The 16,695-nt window shown below is 44.6% G+C and overlaps 1 protein-coding gene across 1 annotated transcript in view; it reads left to right on the top strand.

The window, feature by feature from the left end:
• Nucleotides 1-1,409: 1,409 nt before the first annotated feature.
• The window catches only part of LOC306929906 (tensin-2-like), a 47,660-nt gene continuing 32,374 nt past the window's right edge, over nt 1,410-16,695 (top strand). Inside the window, exons 1-3 of the mRNA XM_079510638.1 lie at nt 1,410-2,138; nt 9,265-9,370; nt 9,737-9,774. Coding sequence (XP_079366764.1) covers nt 2,016-2,138; nt 9,265-9,370; nt 9,737-9,774 — 267 coding nt within the window. The 5' untranslated portion in view covers nt 1,410-2,015. The remainder of the gene's footprint in view (nt 2,139-9,264; nt 9,371-9,736; nt 9,775-16,695) is intronic.

The raw sequence follows: 16,695 nt of genomic DNA, 5'->3' as shown, positions 1-16,695 counted from the left end.
ATACTTTATTCTGTAACAAATTGGACTGATATCACATTAAGAACATAAGCAGGATAAAAGGACGTTATCTTGTGCAACATAATATTTGGCGGCCCGTAACGGAAAACGATTCTAGTGTGATGGGATGTCAGGAGGACAGTGTGAGGAATTGTTCCACAACAGTTCTTCTAGACAAGGTTTCACTGACTTTAGTTAACCCCTTTCCTTGCACCCCATTCGACTGGTATCACCCCATATAATCGGCGAAATCATCCGTTATCAGCACGTTTGAATGGTGCCAAAATGTTGATACTGGCATCCTCACTGTTCAGTATGTCATTATGATAATGACAATCACTACAATCGCTGATAATGACATACTGAACAGTGAGGATGCCAGTATCAACATTTTGGCACCATTCAAACGTGCTGATAACGGATGATTTTGCCGATTATATGGGGTGATACCAGTCGAATCGGCTGTTCCTTGAGTTCTCAGTGTTCTTAATATTTAAACGTCTGTTGAAGTCCTGAGTGCATGAAATGACCAACTACCAAATATGAAATAGTTACTGTACTGGCATTTGGATAGGGAAGAAGTTTGTAAATGAAATGCATCTTGAAGGTTTGTCGCCTAATTTTAGCTGTAGGCCACAGATCTGTAGCCTGCTGCTTTTAACACATTGGCTTGTCTTCTAGGATCTAACTAGGGGGTGTAAACATGGTTTTAGAAAGAGCTTATTGTTCAGGATTTTCCTCTCACAAGACCAAATCCCTCTTCTTAAATGGGAATTTTGTCTGGAGTTGGCTGTTTTAGCCCGGTTTGAGGGTGTGTGTGTGTGAGAGAGAGAGAGAGAGAGAGAGAGAGAGACACACAGACGGCAGAGAAGTTGGAGGGGAATCACAGTTGCAGGAACAGAGCCCATCATTGTTTTGACTTTAGTGGAGACAAGGGAGTGAGGAAAGGAGGGAAGGAAGGTAGGAGAGGTTGGATGACAGTAGTGTTGCCGTCATGTGTCGTGTTTATTACAGGGAAGTTGTGGAAGATGCACAGGGGAGAGAGGAGGAGGAGGGTGAAGACTGAGAAATTCAGATCTGCTGTCCCTCAAGTGCACAGTTCCATCTCTGTGATGCAATTTTCATACACTGCCCTAGAGAAACCATGCACAAGAACTCACACTGGGTGATGAATTTTCTCAAGTTTGTTGAAGCACTGGAGGTAGAAGTGCAAGCAATATCATCAGTTATTATCACAACTTCTTTAGTCTCATGTGGGGAGGAAGAGGTGTTGGAGAGAAGCGGAATCTAATCACTCCCCTGTGGGAGGGAGGGAGAGGGGCTTGAAGTGAAGAGGGGAAGGGCCTGACCTCAATGGGTTGAAAACAGCTGCCCCCTTTTCTCTCTGTCTCTATCTCTCTGAGCATGCTAGAAGACCGTGAATAGAGGCAGAGGAAGACTGGAGGGTCTGTGAGTGTGGAGCCAGGAGAGGAAGAGGAGTGTAGAGCGTGGAGGGTCTGTAGAGAACGAGGGGACGAGCAAGTGTAAAGGGTTTCGGGAAAAGAGTGGTGCTGGAGTCCTGGAGAGGAGCGTATGCTCTCACATGTTTTTAAGTGCCTCGACATCCAGAGAGCTAGGGAGAAGGACTGATGTAAGTGGAGAGAGAGAGAGGTTAGGGGGTACGGTCTATTGCTATACTTGCAGAACAGTGAGTGAGTGTGAGAGTGCTGTAAGAGGAGAGGGTAGAAGAAAAAGTTGTTTTCATTCTAGAGGGTGCTCTAAAAGGTTGTCACAGGGTGTGGGGGTGTGTGGAAGGTGCAGCATGACTTTACAGCCGTCACTGACAGAAACATAAGGAATCCCGTTCTGCAATGGATAAGTGAGGTACAGAGGAGGGAACAGAATAGGGGACCACTCAGCAGAGAAGAGCCTGTCTGGGAAGGCTGCCTCAGAAGACAGGAAGAGGGGTTGTCCCTGACTGGGACTGCTGTCTTGTGGATAAGAGAAGAAAGAAGAGATAGGAGAGTGGTGGTTGAACTATGGGGTGCGTTCACAGTACGAGGGCCCATATCGCAAAGAAACATGGATCTGATACAGAACAAGAGGAAGTCCACAAGAACACTGATTCTGAAATAGATCCTGAGATCCTCCAACTTGCAGAGGTAAGTGCATAGCTGTTGTCTTGGGCGCTTTAAAAGAAATCAGCTTGTCAATGGCAGAATTGAGTTGTTAAAGGTGTTACCAGGACGCCCATCAGTATTATAACCAAAGATCATTGTGCGAATGGTTGTGTATATGATTTTTTTTAAGAAGAATAACATTTTAAACAATCCATTTTAAACAGCCCTGTTATAATTTAGGTTTTGTTTTGATATGTTGCACTCATTTCAGAGGGTGAAGACAATACTGCATTGCTGAACAGACCCAACAGAACAAGATTAACTTATCAGAATCCTTAAATCACACTTGTGTGTGTGTCTCAGTAAACATGTATGTCAACAACAGGAATGTCAGCTATTATCACTATCCTTTAAATGTAACTGAAGCAGCCAGGATTCAGAGCTAATGTTTCCTCTCACACTCTTCTATCAACATGTACGGAAGAGTAGAAGGGCTCATGTTCAGCTGTAGGTATGGAACATGCCAGGCATTTGATTCACAGAATGTGTACAGTGTAATTAAGACCAGGGAAAGAGATGATACACATTAGGCTGAGGAAGAATCCACTTCCACTCTGTTTATTACAGACAGTCAATTGGCAGATATACGACTCAGGATTTGGGGTCTGGTACCAATTTTGCCATGTAGAAAGTAAACCTAATAAAGGAATGAGGCGCTGGATTGGACTATTCGTGCCTTTTTTATTTACGTGCTATATCATAACTGATATCAACTTAACCATTCTCGGCCTACATACAAAAAACAAATGCATGTGAGGAAAATGAAAAACAGACGACAGAGGGGCAGATTGATCAGTATTAATCATGTCCCCAGGGGGTCAAGGTTCAAGAGGAAATGGTGTAAGTTACTGTTAGGTCGCGTTCCAACTTCCATCGTCTGTCTGTCTGTGTCTGCTGGCTCTATTTAGGAACAGTGCACATCCGTGGCTTTAGGGGCAAGTCACATACATAAAGCCTCTGGTCAGCTTTTATAGAGACTAAAATAAAAAGTTCCTGTTTGACATGTTGGACCATGCATCCAGAATAGATGGCAGGATGTTTGGGTACTCATGAGACGTGCATTGATCTCTCAATGCAGTGTAATGTGGGCCCGTCTAATGCAGTGTAATGTGGGCCCGTCTAATGCAGTGTAATGTGGGCCCGTCTAATGCAGTGTAATGTGGGCCCGTCTAATGCAGTGTAATGTGGGCCCGTCTAATGCAGTGTAATGTGGGCCCGTCTAATGCAGTGTAATGTGGGTCTAATTCTAGCTCTTTTTGGAACAAAAGCATCACACTTTCTTCAAGCCCCCCCCCCCCCCCCCCCCCCCCTATCCAAATGTATTTGCATGTGCATTTCTTTGCATGGACAACTACATGTATGTGTCATGCATGTGCATATGTGCATGTGTAACTGTAATCATACATGGCTGTGCGTGCATGTATGTGTATGCTCCACAATGTGTATTTGCACGTGCTTGTTTGTGTGGAGTGCCCCATGCCAAAACATGAAAGCATTGTCCCCACTGATTGGGTGGACTGCAATGGAGACTCAAGAGTGTGAGTGTGAGTGTGTGTGTGTGTGTGTGTGTGTGTGTGTGTGTGTGTGTGTGTGTGTGTGTGAGCGTGTGAGCGTGTGTCTCTGTGTGTCTCTGTCTCACTTGTGCACACACACACAGCCTTGTAGTCTCAGTGATTCTCACACATGCAGTAACTTATGCCTATAACCTATTCTGAGCCTTTTCATGACTCTTTAGAAGTGACAGCCTCTACTCATGCACTGTTATAAATACCCTGCCATCGTAGGAACATACCCCTGGCCTGCCACCTGCTCCTGTCCCTTCCTGGCTGGAATGTGTGTGTGTGTATGTGTGTGTGTGTGTGTGTGTGTGTGTGTGTGTGTGTGTGTGTGTGTGTGTGTGTGTGTGTGTGTGTGTGTGTGTGTGTGTGTGTGTGTGTGTGTGTGTGTGTGTGTGTGTGTGTGTGTGTGTGTGTGTGTGTGTGTGTGTGTGTGTGCGCGCGCGTGCGTGCGTTACCCGGAGCCAGAATCACAGCATGTCATCAACAGCTAGCTGTCACTGAGAAAACACACACACACACACAAAAGGTGGTCTAAAGTACTTATGGCGGTTTTGCATTTATAAGTGTGTTGTGTGCGCGTGCATGGAAGTGTATCATTATTGCTGAAGTTGTTGGTTCTCTTAAGTTTGCAAAAATGATAGGATAAAACTATTTCAATGTCATTGTTCCCACACAACAAGAATTCCTCATGCTCCCCTAAGTAATAAAGAAATCCATTATGCATGAGTCAGTGCCTTGACCCTGTCTCCATCTCCATATTAGAAGTGCTCTGAGTCTGGGCCTCCGGTCTAAAATGCCTGGGGAATGACATACACTTTGGCTGTGTAGTGTGTAGTGAACCAAATGGGGTGGGGTGCTCCAATGCCGTCATTTCACAGCCATGGGAGCCTTTCTGTGGGCGAATGCTCTCTCAAAACCGTATCTGTTTTACAAGTTTGAGTCTAATCTTTTTTCTCTTTCTCCGATAATAACAGCTCCACCAGTTTCTCCTTTAGGCTACTCCCCTTCATTCTTCCATAGTGGTGTAGAGTTTACTTATGGGGATTTTGAGAGACACTTCTCAGATTTATGGTGAAAGTTTAGCTGCAATATAACTTTTGCACCACTAGGGGCTGCCCTTGGCTTGCCTTTCACCAGTAATCTCAACGTGAAATGTCGATGAAATGAAATCTATATTTACCCAGGGTATCTGGGCTAAGCTCAAGAACTTGTTTCCAGCCAGGCCCTGCTCATAGAACACATTTCATCGTAGTGGTTCAATGCCTTGTTCAAGGGCACTTCAGCGGTGGTAATTCTAACGTGTCGGACGGCTGATTCGAACTAGGAACCTTCCGGTATCAAGACCGCGCCGCTATCCGTTCGGCCACCGCTGCCACGATAAAATAAGAATAGGCTACTTCTTGGTATTAAAAGTTAAAGAATAAAACAGTTACATAATAACAGTTAGGCTACCATTCGTCATGGAGATAATAACATTCTATATTTTTTTAGTGAAAGATAATATATGATTATGACTGAGCAACAATGAATATGAATGAGTCCTGTGTTTCCACTTTCCAGGTGACATAGTATCGATGTCTGCTTGATGAGCCACTGTATTATTAGCCACTGTATGTTAGGTCTAATAGCTGCTGATTGATTCTGTTCTATAAGATACTAATAAATGAAACCGATGGTCTTTTCAATAGCATCATAAGGAAATAATATGTGATTGAGGCACTGACCACTCCCCATTGATGTTTACTGACTCGTGTTGTTAATTGCAATCCCGTTGTGGATGGATGGTCTACCTCAGCTCCGCCCACTTTGACTTTTACGGCGCACATTATTAATCTCAGTTTAGGTTTAGGATTTGATAATTCTATGGTTAATTCACAAGGACTGGTAGCATATACAAATGGAAATTCGCTACGGAGATTATAATAGCAACGAAAGAATGAGTAAGGTAGGGGAATTAGGCTACTTTTAGTTTCCGTCTTTTGTTAAATGTGTTTCAATATACTCTAAGGTTTCAATTGGAAAACGTGGATGGTTGAGGGGATAGCAGACAGATTGTTTTCTTTTATGAATTCAGAGGTTGCTCGGCTGCGCAGAACCCATGCATGCAGTGTAAATTATGTAACAAACTGTAGCCTATGACAACTGTTCAGAAAAAAGAAGAAAAAAAACTCGACCAGAGAAAATATAAAGATTTCATCGATGTATTTCAGCTTGGACTTTAATGTGACGTGGTGATTGTTTTTGTAGCATCATTGACTTTGGGAGGAAAACATTAAGTTCAAATAAAAAAAATAGAACTAATCTTTTTAAGGGGTGCACGGACCGGTGCACAGTGTAGCTAAATAAAATTTCCAATGCTGTCATTTATTTTTAATCTTGCATGTAGACTAGTTGAACCGGAGGTTGGTTTAACAAAGGACTGTCTGCAAAATGATCTTCATGCCAGCACAGTAGCCCAATCCAATCCCCAGCTGATCCTACCTCTCAAATCATGACATAATGCAGCATTATTAAATGTGAGACAATACTTCAATGTTACCTACTAGGCCTATATGTTGCCTATACTAGCACTTGTAATAGAGACATCAGTCGCAATGTGTTTTTTACTGGTTAAATAAAGGTTAAATGAAAAAAAAAAAAAACTATCTAGCTTGTAGTTGTAGGCTATCTCTATACACTATGTAATTTCTCTCACATAGTCAGTCATCTCTTATTCACATACGATCTACTGTAAGCTACTGTATACAGACAAAGCCAGAGTTTATAGCAGCACTGACTGAGTAACCATTGAACATGCTGATGAAGTAGACAATGTGGGACAATGTGTGTCAATATGTTGATCATCAGTCGACACTCACTGTTGCTTTTGTAATCTGAAAATCAATACATAGCTGATTCCAGCCAGGTCAGAGAGCATAGGTCACCACGATATATATTTAAAAAAAACATTGATCAGAATGACATTTGTGCAAGCTTTGCTTATACAGTGGTTCCCAAAGTGGGGTCCGGGGACCCCTAGGGGTCCTTGAGGGAGTTCCAGGGGGTCCACAGCTAAATGATAGTTTGGAACCAAATGGACCATTATGGTATGTGTAACTCTGAGAGTGTACATTTGGTTCCATTTGTACACTCTCAGAGTTAAATGAATATTCATTTTACAATATAAATTGGGGTCCCAGAGATAGAAATGCCATTAAATGTCAAACTGGGGGTCCTTGAAATTAAACAGGTTGAGAATCACTGCTAGAGCCGTAAAAAATCTTCTCTTATGAAGTTATGAGGGTCCCTGGCATATCTTTTCAAATGGGGGTCTGTGGGGTAATTAGTGTTAATTTGGGGGTCCTCTTGTCTTGCCTGTCAGTTCGCCAATATATGAATATTAATTTAGAAGTTTTGGTTTGACATGACTTTTTACAAGTCAAGCCAAAGCTAAAGTCACAGATCACAGATGTGATCTGTGACTTTTGCTTGGCAGTGACAACAGTAGCAGCATTGCAACATAAACCGTTATAGAGTTTTGATGAAAGTCCTGTGTGGATACATACAGTTACAGTAGTCTAGTCTTTGACAAGGTTTAGTATTGTACCGGTATATGCCATATTATTACATCAGAGCAGAGGTGTATAGGCTCATGTTGTATTGGCACACAGCACGCTAGTGCACATAATCGCTGTACGGTGGAAACCTTGTAGGCTCTATGTCCAAAACCATTACTAATCAGAAAATGGAAATGTGTTCTAATGGATCCAATACAGGTATTATTCAGTCACAAGCTCTTAATACTTTCCTCTGGTTAAATGTGTATAAAAACCCACAGACAGGCTAAACCACTGTAAAACTGGCATCCATATTTTGGGCATACCATGATTAGGCAAAAATGTACATATACAAGTTCACGATGCATCACATCCCGACACGTGAGCTTGTAGTTTGGCTATTCTCTCTACACTCCACTTGAGAGCCATGTTTGTATTAAACACAAACTCCTCAGTGTTCATTTAACTCTGAGAGTGAGTGAGAGTGACCATAAGGGTCATTTTTTACACTCTGAGTTAACTGGATAAATTAATCTGATTTCCCCTCAGCGTTTTACAATAAGTGTCTGTTAGGGTGTGTCGGTACGAGACTTCTGTGTGTGTGTGTGTGTGTGTGTGTGTGTGTGTGTGTGTGTGTGTGTGTGTGTGTGTGTGTGTGTGTGTGTGTGTGTGTGTGTGTGTGTGTGTGTGTGTGTGTGTGCGCGTGCAGCGTGCGCGTGCGTACAACATGACACCTTTTACTTTCTGAGTCAGATTCAATGCCCCTACTGTTCACAGAAGCAATTGGAAAATGCAAAAAAAAAAAAGAAGTAAATAAATAAATAAATAAAAAAAGTGTGCTTTTCAGCAACTGCATCAAGTCATTTAGTTTGAAGAGAAACATCAGTGTTTGCATGTAGGGTGTTACTAGCCCCCTAACACTCTCTCCCATGCACGCATACACGCACACACAAACATACGCACAAACATACACACACACACACACACACACGCTGCCAGCCTTCTGCTCTCCTCAGCCACCTCCCCCTCCCTGCTGGAAGAACAGATTTAATAGTTTAATGTGCTTCACATGTTGTGTGATGGCAGCTTTGGGAAAGCGTTGCCACAACGTTCTATATAAACATTGTCCTGTTTCTATTCACTGTGCGGGACAGTTGAGTGACTGTGTTTAAACAGAGAAAACCATGGAATTATGACTCAGGGAAGGCCTTGTACAAGCTCTGATGTACACCCTTTCTATGACTCGTGCGTGTTGTACAGTATACACGCGTGTGCGTGTGTGTGTGTGCGTGTGTGCGTGTGTGCGTGTGTGCGCGCGCGCGCGCGCGTGTGTGTGTGTGTGTGTGTGTGTGTGTAAACATGTGTGTTTACATCAAGCATGACATCACAGCTTCTGCCCACTCCTTCATTAGCAGCATTCAAGTTTATGGCGATCGGAGGGCAAAGGCAGTGAGAACTGCCTTCCTCTACGTGCCGTTAGCCACAGAAGGTTGAGGCTAATGTTTACACAGCTGCCATGATTGGTCCAGTGTGCTGTAGTTAGTGCCTACCACCATACCTTGTTGAATGGAAACTTGTTGTAAGCCTGACACTGTTACAGGCCACCTAAACTAGACTTAAATACAGACTTCGGCCAGACCAAAGTCAACACTATGTTTCCACAAGTTTAGTTGGAAGCAGCATTTTCGTTTGTTGTACTCTTTGTGTCCATTTTTCTTTGGCAAAAATCCCAACCATTGGAACCATTTGTTTGTATGCATGTTAACCACCAGTAATAGCTACTATGACGAATAGTTAAAACACACAATCTACAAGCAAGGCCTATGAGTGTGAGCTTGTAGATCTGCTATTTTCACTATTTTTTAAAATATTACAAAAACATAGATGATCATTATTATTTGAATCTTTCAGAAGTGCGACATTTTGCCTCATCTCCAGTCTTCCCATTTGAATTGTGCTGAGAATGATAAGAATAGACACTTTTTTGTGTTGTGCCTTTCTGCACTGTCACAGCTCGCTAAAGGAGAACGCCATGCCTTCACAGAGAAGAGCTTCAGGGCGAAGCGGGCGTGTGATGTGTGTAGGCAGAACATCGACAACCCTGGAGCTTTCTGCAAGGGTGAGTCCCAAGTAAACCAGAAGGGACAGACAGACACACACACACACACACACACACACAGACACACACACACAGACACGCACGCACGCACGCACGCACGCACGCACGCACGCACGCACGCACGCACGCACGCACGCACACACACACACACACACACACACACACACACACACACACACACACACAGGCCACCTGACTCACATGGATGCTTTCATGCATACACAAACCTGACCGTTTGCTATGTCTGCATGATTCTCTCTGTCTCTCTGCCTCTCTCTGTCTCAAAGCTGGCCAACTGAGTGACGCATATGTACTGTGCCACTGTAACTTGCCCTAACCTCTTATTTCTCTCCCTACTGTCCTCAGACTGCAAGGTTGCCGTTCACAAGAAATGTGAGAACAAGGTAAGCCATAAGGTTCTTCCTTACTGTAAAATATTCCCTTTGTCTATTTTCTGTAATTATGTAGGAAGATTCTCTTGTCTGAGTTTCTTGGGTAATGAACCTGATGTGATGTGAGCCCCAAGTGAAGTGAACAATATCAGGGGAAATGTGTGCAGTGACCTAGATGTCTGGATACAGAAGTCAAGGGCTCACCCCCACCCCCATGCAACCCTATGAGCTACAAGAACTGCAGCTGGCCAGGTTGTCATGAATATTTGTCACATCTGGTATTACAGTGTGGTATGGCGTCTTGACAGGGATCAAGGGAACTGGAAGGAGGATTATGTCTGCAAAATTACACTTCGGATTAAAAACTCAAATTGAAGATATTTTCCATTGTGAAATATATATAGTGGACTAATTGGGTGTCATTATAGGCTTACAGCAGGCACATCATTTCTGTAATAGTCTATGCGTGGGTGGGGTCCACATATTCCCTTTGCACAAGGAAGACTGTAACCCTGGTCCACAGGGGGCAGTAGTGAGTCATATTATTAATGTGTTGCCATGCTGGGTGGTCAGATGCAAGAGTTCAGGGTCATAGTGAGCGGGGTCACTGAACAAAACAGCACAGGCAGCAACAACACTCTCTGTCTCTCTTTCAGGGCTGGGCGAAACAACATCAAATCAATGTCATGACTATGTATTTCAAATTTTTGCCTCAATTTCGATTAATGAACGATAATAAAAACATTGAAAATACCACGTCCACAACCTCACAATGAGTCGCGATGCGACAGAAATCGTCTATTCTTGTACAAGGAATGAATTATTTGTTAAAGTGTACAAGCAGTGTTAATTTATCCATTTGTAACTCAGATAGAGAGAGAGAGAGAAAGAAGAAAGTTAAATTAACATTAAGGAATTTGCTGTCGTAAAAACAGCTGTGCTGTCGTCTGTTCCCAGCTCATTTCATTCCACCAGCAGAAGCCATCGTCTCTGCCTCTGAGTGTGGCTCAGTGTGAAGCATCATTGACTGAGCTCATGACCTTGTAGTGACTGTGTGTGCTATTACGCCTCCCCATCTCATCACACACCCGTCGCCCACTACAACGACACACATAATAACACCACTGCTCTCATCCACACACTGTCACTTATCACTTTGTGCCGAGGCCTGTCACACACTGAGACCCATCGCCTCTTACGGAGCACTTCAATCCCGGCTCAAATCCTGTAGGATTTATGAGGGGGAAAACGCGTGTCTTGAAACGGCCCCCCTCACCCCCCAGGCCCGCCCCCATGCATGTGCATGGACTCGAGCATAATGTGTGTGCGTGCGTGCGTGCGCGCGTGCATGCGTGTGTGCGTGCGCGCGTGTGTGCGTGTCTGTGTGCGTGCGTGTGCGACTGGACACCACCAGCTGTTGTGCCACGGCAGTGTATATTAAAAGAGATTATTATTTTGGTCGTATTCTTCCCCCCGGTCGCCGTAGCGATGGCCAAAAACAACCCTGGCCGGTCAGGTGGTGACTGAGGCTCTGCGTGAGTGGACGTGTGTCTCGCTGAATGATGATCAATGTGGATATAGGAGAGAGGAGTCTGCATGGGTAAATATAGAACATAACAAGAGAGCCGTGGGTGCAGGCCAGAGAGGGATGGCCGGGGGGGAACGCAAATAAATAGGGGGCAGCTGGGGAGGAGAGGAGGAAAATGTGTGTGTAATGTGCATGCATGCGTGCATGCACATTACACACACATTCTATAAGGGATCGCATACTTATGGCACATGGGGACAAACTGGCATGCTACCTTCTCCAACCCCCCACCCATTTATTTATGTTTTCTTCATGTTTAGCATTTTCTCCTTTGCGCTTCTTCTTTCTCATGCCCTGCATCATGTCGTCGTTGTCACTAATCTCTCGAGTAGATGTCTGAGTCTCCTGCTGTGTTTTATTGTGAGACAGTCTTTTTTTTTACGCCCTGCTTCTCTATACCCATGTGCCTCCTTCTTCATTCCACTTCCATCCCTTCTTTCTTATCTTTGTCTACCTCTCCATCTCTGTCTCATTTACCTTTCATGCTATCTCTCCATACCTCTTTTCACCTTCCACTTCATTCTTCTCTGCCTCTCTCTCTCTCTCTCTCTCTCTCTATGTAACATGCACAGCGTGTGTGTGTGTGTGTGTGTGTGTGTGTGTGTGTGTGTGTGTGTGTGTGTGTGTGTGTGTGTGTGTGTGTGTGTGTGTGTGTGTGTGTGTGTGTGTGTGTGTGTGTGTGTGTGTGTGTGTGTGTGTTTTATCATCGGAGGGAGGCAATGTGTGAGTGAGAGAGAGAGAGAGAGTCACTGTGCACAGACAAGACTATAGTTCGGAGGCAGAGGGAGTGAACTGAAGCTGCTTGTTGAAAGGTAAAACATTCTGTTCTTCATTTAGTACAGACCTGGTGTAGCAGTTTGTAGTGTGGATGGTCAGTCATAGGGACACATGTCAGTCTTTAACATCACTATTGTGTGTTTCTTTTCTACAGGGAAGCTTTTTAACACCAATTGTTGTGTAGATAGAGTTTGTTGTGATTATTTAGCCTGTGATATTATTATCACATTCAGCATAGGCTGCGATTTGAGATGTATTTCCACCTTTAGCGAGATTGAAGCGAGAACACGAATTCGTAAGGAGCTCTGGCTATGACCTACAAGTAAATGTTTCATATGAAAGAGTGGATTTGTCTGTTTTACTTTTTAATGAGCCAGTTGTTGTAACCACTGTGGGCAGACTAGGGGAGGAGGGACTGTAGCGGCCAAATGTGCAGGAATTAAACCTTTAGCTGGGTGCCTTATGCTGTACAGTAGGCATGTGTGAGTGTGCGTGTGTGCGTGCATGTTTGTGGGCAACTCTTCCATTGTTGGGGGCATGTGTATGTGTGAATGTTGTGTTCGTCTACGGTCTTGTGTGAACAAAGGTGGACTGCTACAGTATACTGTAGATCGTCACTTCTTCAGCCTGTCCTAGCATCATCTGATGTACCCTAATGTCACAGTGAAACACAGATGGCTGCACACTTCCAGCAGCTGCTCTGCTAATGTCCTGCGCTGACTTCTAAATTGATGTAGAGATTATGACACTGCATGGACTGTACGCTGACCACTCAAGTGTTTTATATGAATTAGTTTGTTCATTTATCCTTGTCAGAGAGAGCCAATGGAAGTCCTTAGTACATTTCGCAAGAATCTTGTTAACAGTTTCCAGAGCTGTTGTCCAGCATCAATAAAACGTCTCAATGGTTTCTCTCCTCTCCTGTTGGCTAGAGTTTTTGGGGATGTATTAATATGCTGCTGGGGACTAGATATACACCCTATAGCTCACTGTGTCGTTGGAGATCATTTGGATGACAAAAATGAATTGTTGAGACCAAAGTAGGCCGGCTCAATACAAGGGAAGCTGAGGTAGATTTTGTGAGCAGAGTATCAAATGTCACAGGGATGTGATCATGATGATGCTGTGTATGGAATATTGAGACAGTAGTTATCATTGTCCCATTGTTCTTGTTTTGTATGAGTTATATAGACTTTACAGGGTCCTCTGGTAGATGTGCGTATAAAGTGTAGAACAGTACATCTCGTAATGTTAATTAACACTCTCAATAAGGAAGTGATAAAGGGATAGACACACACACACACACACACACACACGCACACGCACACGCACACACACACACATGCCGTAAACGTGCAGACTGTGTTTATATTTACCCATCATTTTTTTCATTTCCTGTGAGTCTAAGCTTGGAGATAGCCACCACAATGAGCTTTGTCTAATGTTCCAGGGATTATGCACTTGCTATTTTCTGTGGCGTTGCAATAATGAAGTCCCCAGAGCCAGTTAGGCTTAAAGGATTTTAGTTTCTCTATTTCAATTGTGTCACACGTCCTTGCCTTTACTATGTTGCTTGAGAGAAGACTACTATACTTGTCTACGCAGGGATTTTGTCATTGCAAATGCTGCTCGGAGTGAATGCACTTAAAGTGAGGAAAAACAAATAAGCCATGCACAAACTACAACTGTGCATATTTGTTCACTATAACTTAGGCTGCAACTACAGTTATTTTCATAATAATCATCATATTCATGAATCATCATTGCGGTATTAATTCAATGATGAACGCTGTATGTATTCAAATGTATAATGTGAATAAAATAAGTATGTCGTACTGTATGTAGTATGCCATTGCTGTTACATGGGGTGTGGGGGGACTTGATGGACGGAGACCTAACTGTTAAATGGGGTGTGGGGGGACTTGATGGACGGAGACCTAACTGTTAAATGGGGTGTGGGGGGACTTGATGGACGGAGACCTAACTGTTAAATGGGGTGTGGGGGGACTTGATGGACGGAGACCTGTTAAATGGGGTGTGGGGGGACTTGATGGACGGAGACCTAACATTAAATGGGGTGTGGGGGGACTTGATGGACGGAGACCTGTTAAATGGGGTGTGGGGGGACTTGATGGACGGAGACCTGTTAAATGGGGTGTGGGGGGACTTCATGGACGGAGACCTGTTAAATGGGGTGTGGGGGGACTTGATGGACGGAGACCTGTTAAATGGTGTGTGGGGGGACTTGATGGACGGAGACCTGTTAAATGGGGTGTGGGGGGACTTGATGGACGGAGACCTGTTAAATGGGGTGTGGGGGGACTTGATGGACGGAGACCTGTTAAATAGGGTGTGGGGGGACTTGATGGACGGAGACCTGTTAAATGGGGTGTGGGGGGGACTTGATGGACGGAGACCTGTTAAATGGGGTGTGGGGGGACTTGATGGACGGAGACCTGTTAAATGGGGTGTGGGGGGACTTCATGGACGGAGACCTGTTAAATGGGGTGTGGGGGGACTTGATGGACGGAGACCTGTTAAATGGTGTGTGGGGGGACTTGATGGACGGAGACCTGTTAAATGGGGTGTGGGGGGACTTGATGGACGGAGACCTGTTAAATAGGGTGTGGGGGGACTTGATGGACGGAGACCTGTTAAATGGGGTGTGGGGGGGACTTGATGGACGGAGACCTGTTAAATGGGGTGTGGGGGGACTTGATGGACGGAGACCTGTTAAATGGGGTGTGGGGGGACTTGATGGACGGAGACCTGTTAAATGGGGTGTGGGGGGGACTTGATGGACGGAGACCTGTTAAATGGGGTGTGGGGGGACTTGATGGACGGAGACCTGTTAAATGGGGTGTGGGGGGGACTTGATGGACGGAGACCTGTTAAATGGGGTGTGGGGGGGACTTGATGGACAGAGACCTAACGTGAGCTGTCAAGTGTTCAGACTTCACTGTATGGGTCTAAAATAAGGATCTCTATTAAAATAGCTGTGTGGAATCACTGTTCACACTGACAGTGGATGAGAGGCATGTTCAGCTGTCCACATCTCTCTGGCTGCTGCCTACTCTCGCTCTACACCTTTCTGTCTACAGTACCCCCTCCCATTGATATATCTACACCTCTCTCTGCCTGTCTGCACCACATTATCTCTCTGTGTCTACACCACTCTCTCTCTGTCTGTCTGTCTGTCTGTCTGTCTGTCTGTCTGTCTGTCTGTCTGTCTGTCTGTCTGTCTGTCTGTCTGTCTGTCTGTCTGTCTGTCTGTCTGCCTGTCTGCCTGTCTGCCTGTCTGTCTGTCTGTCTGTCTGTCTGTCTGTCTGTCTGTCTGTCTGTCTCTTTCCTGTTTCCATCCTCTTTGTGTCTGTCTATTTCCTTGCTGTGTCTGTCCACACTCCACACAAGGTGCTTTTTTAAAATGCTTATCCAAACGCTCAAAGTTGAACATTTTCAACTCCTGGCGACCAGATAAAAACACCAGACATGCATGGCTCAGCAGCATATGATAGACGTTCAACACTACTCTGCTGGTATGCAGCATAGCATGAATACACGGAGGCCCCATTGAGAACAATTCAAAACCTACGCTGTGCTGGCGCAAATAGTCCTTAAGGGCTATTTGATGCATTTCCCCCTCTTTTCCTCCCCTTCCACACCACTTATTCTTGTTATCTTCTTCCCCTGCCAGTTACCAGCTGTGTACAATGCTAATCTAGATGTCCTGTGACGTCTCGGTGTACCGTCAGTTGTTTGTTCAGCAGAGGATGGAGTACATGCTTGTTTCCCATGCAACACTGTTGTCCCTCTGTTTACCCAAGGGCGAGAGAGAGAGAGAGAGAGAGAGAGAGAGAGAGAGAGAGAGATAGAGATAGAGAGAGAGAGAGAGAGAGAGAGAGAGAGAGAGAGAGAGAGAGAGAGAGAGAGAGAGAGGTTAGAGGGAGGGGTACATATAGACCAAAGTAGTGACATACAGCAGGGGGTAGGAAATGGAAGGATGGAGAGGGACGGATCAAAGGAAAACAGAGAAGGGGAAATACTAGGCAGAGGGGGATAAAGAAAGAAGACTTTCACATTCTTTCATGTGAAGCTTTCTAACTTACTGGATTAAACCTCAGCAACACCACTACTCCTACTACAAATCTGCTCTCCTTTGCCCGCAGTGAAATGTTGGCGCTCTCCTTTTGTTTGTACTTAGAGGATAGGAGAAGAATACAGAATGATGTTTTTATGGCACTTTCAACACTGGATTTTGTTCATGAGAGGGTGGAATTATTCATGCCTTTAAATGGTTATGGTGTCCATTTTGCTTTTGCAGCTTGAAATGGGAAGGCTTTAGTCACTTGTTCCTTGGTGATGTCAGCTGTGAGCCGGTCAGGTCAAAGCCCAGCCTGCCCGGATGTCAAACTGACACCTATGATTCAATCTGGTACATTTAGCATCTCCCATGACTCACTTCTTCCTGCAGCTATTCTCTGTGTTGGGTTTCCTCTCTCTCTCTCTCTCTCTCTCTCTCTCTCTCTCTCTCTCTCTCTCTCTCTCTCTCTCTCTCTCTCTCTCTCTCT

This window comes from Electrona antarctica (assembly GCF_951216825.1).
Source record: "Electrona antarctica genome assembly, chromosome: 9".
NCBI lineage: Eukaryota > Metazoa > Chordata > Actinopteri > Myctophiformes > Myctophidae > Electrona > Electrona antarctica.
This window is presented reverse-complemented; position numbering and strand designations above follow the sequence as displayed.